A 7,067-nucleotide genomic window follows, 5' to 3' on the forward strand; every position below is an offset into this window, starting at 1 on the left:
GGTAGTTGTCTAAAGGAGGCTGTGATCCAGTGGGGAGGCCGTGCTGGAGCAGGCTCTGTGCAGGACCCGTGCCACACTGGAGCAGGTTTGCTAGCAGGACTTGTGACCTTGCTGGGGGCTCAGTGCAGTAGTTCATGCCTGAAAGATACACTTTACAGAGGGACCTATGCTGGAGCAGTTTGTGAAGTGTCTCCTATGCAAGGGACATGGAAGTCCTGCTGAGGAGGGAGTGTCAGAGAGAGGTGTGAGGAACTGACCACAGCCCCCATGGTGTGCCCTCACTGTGCTGCTGTCAGGGAGGAGGCAAACAAAACTGGGACTAAAGCCTGGGAAGGAAGGTTTCTTGTGCTGCATTAGAAGCCTATGCAGACCTTGTCTCCTGAAGGCACAGGAGTCATTCCAGCCCGAGGCAGTTCTGATCTCTTCTAATCTTGCTGTAAAACCTCCAGGTTTGAGCCTCCTGGTGGAAAATTGTCTTTGGGCTGAGAGGTGAGCAGAGTTACAGCAGCAAGGTAAACAGGCAGGAAATGCCAAACTGGGGGAGTTCTTCACTGTAGCCTGCCTGACAAATCTGTGATGTGATCCACTGAGCTGATGCCATGGTCAGTGTTCAAAATAACTTTAATACATTTAGTTAACAAGCTACAAAAAAAAAGGATTAAACAGCAGTAGAGTCAAACACACACACAAAATGCAAATCCATTCTCTGTGTTTTCATTTCTTCTCCTGTTCTTTTCCTTCCCTGGCTTTTTGGAAGCCTTTACTTCTCTGTTGGTTTATTTGTCTGACCTCCACTTCCTCATGTTTGATATTCCCTGAAAGCCACTGCAGAAGGTCAGGGGCTGCATACAATAAATACATATATTACATATAACTTAGTCACGGAGACTCCTTTCTGTAACTAAGCTCAAACTTTTTAGATTTAGTTATATAGGGTAATCTGCCAAAGTTCCCAAAAAAGGTTAGAAACACTGGAATGAAAACAAGACCATGAAGTGCCCCAAACAAAATAACCAGGAACATGATCTTGAAAAATGTCCTAAAGATGTAGGCTTTGGCTGCAGCCAGGACAACGACTCCCAGGATAGTAGAAACTGCACCTTGTAAGACTGGGTAACCCAGCAGGGACAGAGCTTCGATTGCCCTTCCGTTGGCTGAGGACTCTCCACTGCTAACAAAAGCATAGGAAATGTGAGCAGAGAAATCTACTGAAAACCCAATACAAATGACCAGGTTGATCATGGATATGGAGTCGAGATTGACGCTCCAAAAGGTCATGAAGCCAGCCACACCCACTATGACAGAAGCTATAGCAAAGGTCACCCACAGGCAACACAAGGGGCTGGGAATGAGCAGAAGGGAGACAAGGAGCATGGCCCCTGCAGCAACTACAACGTTCTGAATGGTGTTCTGCACTATCACCAGGTACTGGTCGTAGTAGATGAACGCTGGGTGGTACACCAGCAGTGGCACACTGCACTGCCTGGCTCTCTCTCTCAGCTCATGGAGAAGATTCTTCTCATCAACAGCTGAGGTCACGTTCACTGTCTGGATGAAGAAACGTGAAGCTCTGATTTCATCCTCAGTCTTGTTAATGTCCCACTTAAAACTGGGAGCAATGTGGAACAGCAGAGTTAAGTTATTGAGGAAAGAAGTCTTATTGTCTAGATTTACCCAACCAGCATTTCCTAGGGCTGTGTACACTCTCAGCCATGACTCTGAGAGCTTCTGGTCTACATATGAAATGTCCTCTAAATCCTGTGTGCAGTTCTCAATGCCAAGGCGAACAGTCTCGTTCCAGTAATCTACACTTTCAGTAATGACAACCATCACCCTGGGGCCATACTCTGAGAAGTATTCCTCATTATCATCATAGAAGGGGCCAACGTAGGAGTCGTCACTGGCCAGATTCCGAAGATCGATGCCTTCCCGGATCTGAATGCAGCCATAAATGCTGCCACCCAGGTAGGCTGCGTACAGCAGCACCACAAGTGGCTTGATCCATTTGTTGGTGAAGAAAGGGCCATAGTACTTCTTAAAGAATATGGTCATTGGATGCTCGCTGTCTGGCTGAGATGAGTGCCCAGAGCAGCTGCCTATGCAGCAAGCCTTGTACAAGCAGGACTCAGCCTGCCCTTCCCCTCCTCCCACGGGCATACAAGTCAGCCAGTGCCGCTCTCCTTGCTCCCTTCTATGATTTAATACAAGGACTGCCCCGAAGAAGGTCATGGTATAGATATAGCAGAAGACAAAAGCAGTGCCTGTGTAGAGGCAAAATGACCTCACGGATGGAAAAGCAGTCCAGGTGCCAATGAAGAAGGCCAAAACATCTGTGAGGGTGGTGATGGTCACAGAAAGAGCTGCTTCTGAGTAAGTCTCAGCCAGCAGAGACTTAACGTTGGACTTCTCTTTTCTTCTCGAGCTCTGTTCCCAGGCAGCAATCATGATGAACATGTCATCAACACCAACCCCTGCAAGAGGAGGCAAAGTTAGCGCCACACTGCAACCGGCAGCCTCCCCTAACACCCGGCAAGGGCACACAAGCAATCACATTCAGGGCTGCATACAGGGAGGCTGGTAACATTGCTCTAGTGCTGATGCAAGGTAAGCAGGCACAGGAAAACAGATCCTTTGCATGTGGCTGAATTTATTACACTTCAGAAAGCCCTGGTGACCTGATGGGTTCTTGATCCCTCAACCTTACTCTGCTGAAGGAGTGAGCACACCAAGCCCATCTCTGACAAGAGTGCTGCAGCTGCTCTCCAGGAGTCCAGTGCTGCAGATTAGCAATTAAATACATTGCTTACTCTGATGCTCAGCTGTGAGCAGAGGCTCAAGAGGGAAGAGCCCATGTGCTTCTCTCAGCCCTGCTCCAGCAATTTGAAACACAGACCTTCCAGGATTTTGCCAATATTACTCTCTTGACTCTCTGAAAGTTAAGTCACACTTAACTTATTTGCAACTACAGACAGCCCTGCACACTGCCTAAGTTCTCTTCAGGCCCAGTTTTATCTGACCAAGCACTACATTCTACAAGTGTCTCTTCCCCTCACTGCAGGGTGGACCTGCCCATGCCCATCACACTCCAGAAAACCAAGACCCTCAGTTTCTTGTAACTCCACTTCGGTTTCGTATCAGCTTCCAGCTCACCTCTCTACTTACCCAGAATGAGAAACGGTGCATTTGCGACAGTGACCACGAAGGGCACTCCACAGAAGAGCATCAATCCAAAGCTGCTCAGTACAGCTAAACCAGCAGAAAGCACTCCGCAGCTTGCAAGCCAGACATTATTTCTTATACAGCTCAACCTGAAAATAGTGTGAGGAAGATTTTAGTCACATAGCAACTATGTCACTAAGGGGTTTGGCACAAGAAGCCCAGAGGCACCAACCACAACCTGCCTGGGAAGAGAACTCTTGAGGACGACTGCTCTTTGCTGACAACAGCTCCTAGGTGTCAGCACTGGGCAAGACTCGACTCTTTAGGAGGTGCCAAAGACATTCTTCCTGTAGGCCATTTCTATACCTAAAGGTAAGTGCTGACCCTGGAATCAGTAACATGAGAGCTGGGGAAATGAGGCATGAGCTCTACCAGGGAGAGGCTAGATTTAGGGTGACCCCCAAATGATAAATGTTTAGATAAATGATGCTTCCTTTTTCATAGGTTCTTGGTGGTGTTTTTCAGTGTGGTGTGGAAGCATCTCCCAGGCAGTCAGCAGTTTGCAGAGCAGCTTTCTCAGCAGACAGATTGGCTATCAGCCACTTGCCAAGGTGCCTTCAAGGACTGGCTCAAGGATTTCCCATGAAACATTCCCACTTCACACCATACTGAGAGTAGAGAATTGCCTCTTGCCCAGTGTGTCACATTTTCCAGTCTGTAGCCCATTTTGGAACTTTAGGAGAACCTCTAACCCCCAAGGCAAGAGGCATGTGTTGGTGGAACTGCCCTTGACAGTATCTCAAACAGCTGCATCCAGAAATTGGACAGCCTTAAAGGACACAGTGCTTGAAGCAGGCACTAAACCAGTAAGCGCATCCTTCAAGTAGAGCTTTCTTTCAGAAGCACAAACACAACCATAAGGGTAAAAAATGTACAATGGTTGACCTTCCACCAGCAGAAAGAAAGGGCAGGTAAGGCTCAGACTCTACTAGCAATACCTGGAGCTGTACCTGGATTTGCAGTAATCTATGAAGCTAGAGATCATTTATCTGTACCTTAACTGAGCGGGTGGCAGAAAAAAGGTACAAACAGATCTCAACACCTTGGTACACCTCCTCTCTCCCCTGCTTCCTTCCTCAACTTATCTTTAGAAAGAATCAGTATGTTCTGGCCAGGATGAGCACAGAAGCCATCAAAGAGGCCAGCAAGTAGAATAACCTTAGCAATAGCATCACTTGTTTCTTCCCTTCCCCCTATAAATGAAGACTTCTCTGATGTCCCCACTGGGTCTGCCAAGCTGAGCTCTAAGTTTTAATCAAGAGATGTCCTTGTGCAGGATTCCACCAGTGCCAGGCTGCTCCCTTCCTGCACATGGGAATGTGGAACCCTTTCACCATTCCAAGTCTCTGTTCTGGCACAGTGCACTTTGGTGCCAAGGCTACAGCACCTCGGGTCTCTTAAAAACATATAAAGTGGACAGTTGTTTCTCTGAAGTAGAAAACAGGCACAAGCAGGAGAGAAGCAGCAAAGGAATGACTGTGCCTGTTATCAAATGCAGTGTGAAGTCTGCAGCTTCCAGAAGAACCTCACTTGACAAGTGCAGAAAGTAGTTCAGGCAGGGTAAAGAAGAGTGGAGGTCACTTCTCACTGATCCATCGCTTAGGAGAAGGCATTTACCTGAGGCAAGAGACGATGGAAAAAGTTATTGTCAAGAAATACGTTATGGAGAAGAGTGGGATCGTGGTCTTCGTATTTCCCTCAAACTCCTGCTGCCTGGACAGCGAGGTAAAGTAAGTCACCTGTGGTGAAAACAAGAAGGAAAGAAAAGATGAAGCACTTCTCGCCTTTCCTTGGTCTCTGTCCAGATGCACAGGCGATGCTGAGCATCACATCGGTACGGACACAGCCCCATGACCCTCACAACCTGCAAAATGCCCCTGCCTTTGCTCTACTCCAGCTCCTTTCCCCGCCGGCGATGGGGCAGCCCGGGCAGCCCAGGGCTCCGTTCCCGCAGCTGCTTACCTGAATGGCGGTGAAGTTCATTCTCGCCAGCTGCGAGGGAAACTCCTTCAGGAAGCTCTCCAGCCACTGCCGGCTCTTCACCGCCTCGGGGCCGTCCTCTCGCAGGTAATACATCAGCTTCAGGGCCCGCGCCGACACCACCTGCCCGTCGGCGTCCGTCCTCACGCCGCCCAGCGCGGTGCCCAGGAAGGAGGTTCCATTGACCGGGTAGGTGAGGTTCTGCGGGGCGGCGAGTTGTAGCAGCGGGTTGGGGCTGCTGCAGGCGCCGTCGGCGGCATTGCGGGCGCACAGGGTCTCGTAGTCGCTCGCTCTCACCGCCTCGTCCAGTTTCAGCACCTCGCTCCACGCCGCCGAGTCCAGGACGGACTTGTCCTCCGTCGCCACGGCGATGAGGGCGGCGTAGGCGCCCTCGGTGGGCAGGCGTGTGGCAGAGAAGCTCTGCGAGTCGTCGGTGGGGAAGTACCGCCGCACGAAGTCGCGCTCGGCCTTGGCGGGCCCCTCCGTCGGCGTGAACTGCTCCTCGATGTCGTTCGCCTGCCGCTGCGGCAGGAAGATGAAGCCGGCTCCCAGCCCGCCCGACAGCAGCAGCGGCAGCAGCACGAAGGGCCAGGGGCAGGCGGCCACGCTGCTCCCCAGCCCTTCAAAGAGTCGCCTCAGCGGCCGCTCCACGCAGTTAGTGTTGCGGCAGGAGCAGCTCTCGCTGTGGCTGCGCGACTCCTCCATGGGCGAGGCTGGGGCAGGGGTTGCCGGTGTCCGCCCCACGGCCGCAGAGCTCTTGCTGCGCCTTAGAGCAGCCCTCTGCCCGTCGGGCTGCGGCCAGGACTAGCGTTTTGCCTTTGCGAGGCCAGAACTAGCGTTTTTCACTCGTGCGGCCGGGGCCGCCCCGCGGGCAGGCGGCCGCGCCCTCCTCCGCACTGACTCATCGGGGTTTCCGCCGCCCCGCTGGAACGGGCAGGCGAAGACACAGGTCCCTCTACGGCGGCGCCGCCCCCGGCCTCGGGCACCCGACCGGCAGCCGCCCGTCGCGCCCGCTCCCCCTCCCCGCTCCGGCTTTGGCCCCGGGGGTGTCCTGTCCCACCGCGGGCGCCGAAGCGCTGCCTACAGTTCCCGGCCCGTTGAGCGCTGCCTGGAACGCGATTATGACCCTGTGTTGTCTGGCCCACACTGCCAGGCATGGCCCCGCTCCCACGCTTCATCCTCCTGACTTCATCATCCCTCCTGCTTTCCGGGAATCGCCTGCAGTCATCACTTCATCAGCAAGGATTGTTCTCTCTGGGAGCAAAACATAGAAAGTGATGGTGTACAGCTTGCTGCGTTTGCCCTCAGGGTAAACAGTTTACAAAACAAGGGGAGTGAAAGCAGAAGAAATAAAAGACTTTGAGGCCAGGTTTAGTGACTTCAGTGGGCAAACCACAAAATTCCCAGTGCTGTGTGGTGTGCCAGAGCAGAGTAGTGACAGAAAGCATCTTCCCAAACCCGAAAACCGCTCTGCAGCCTCAAGCTCCTGACACTGCTGCGCCTGCCGCTGGCGACAGTGATTTGAGTGCCCTCTGGCGGAGACGTGCGTTAAACGCAGCTGTGACACGAGAGGTCAGACAGGCACTTGTTGCCCTGCTCTTACAGACAGTGATGCACTTCACTCCTAACAGAGGAGTGCAAATATGTTTCTCGATATAAAACAGAGATTTAACGAAGTTTGATAGCAGATGTGACAGTTGTTTAACGAGATTCAGTGGCAAGGTACAGTTGATAATTCACTGCCGTAGAGGACAGGGTCCAACAACACTGTTGGGCAGATACTTCCATTGAGGCATGAGGTTCAGAAAGGACCTCCCTTGTGTTCTGAACTCGTTCTCGGAGAGGAGTTTAGGTGCGGCTGGATCCAG

The 7,067-nt window shown here is 52.0% G+C and overlaps 1 protein-coding gene across 1 annotated transcript; it reads right to left on the reverse strand.

Annotated features, from left to right (window-relative positions):
* Positions 1 to 497: 497 nt before the first annotated feature.
* Positions 498 to 6,039, reverse strand: LOC135185715 (patched domain-containing protein 3-like). Its single transcript, XM_064162757.1, has 4 exons — positions 5,182 to 6,039; positions 4,837 to 4,958; positions 3,163 to 3,308; positions 498 to 2,471 (listed from the first exon to the last, which is right to left on the reverse strand). The coding sequence occupies exons 1-4, from the start codon at positions 5,902 to 5,904 to the stop codon at positions 880 to 882; spliced, it is 2,583 nt and encodes an 860-aa protein (XP_064018827.1). The 5' UTR covers positions 5,905 to 6,039; the 3' UTR covers positions 498 to 879.
* Between the last annotated feature and the right edge of the window lie 1,028 nt (positions 6,040 to 7,067).

This window comes from Pogoniulus pusillus, chromosome 23 (assembly GCF_015220805.1).
Source record: "Pogoniulus pusillus isolate bPogPus1 chromosome 23, bPogPus1.pri, whole genome shotgun sequence".
Lineage (NCBI taxonomy): Eukaryota > Metazoa > Chordata > Aves > Piciformes > Lybiidae > Pogoniulus > Pogoniulus pusillus.

Coding starts and splice junctions, on each gene's coding strand:
- LOC135185715 (XM_064162757.1), bottom strand. CDS start 5,904: ATGGAGGAGTCGCGCAGCCACAGCGAGAGCTGCTCCTGCCGCAACACT. Junction 4,959..5,181: donor TGAACTTCACCGCCATTCAG/GTAAGCAGCTGC, acceptor TTTTCACCACAG/GTGACTTACTTTACCTCGCT. Junction 2,472..3,162: donor TGCACCGTTTCTCATTCTGG/GTAAGTAGAGAG, acceptor CTCCTCTTGCAG/GGGTTGGTGTTGATGACATG.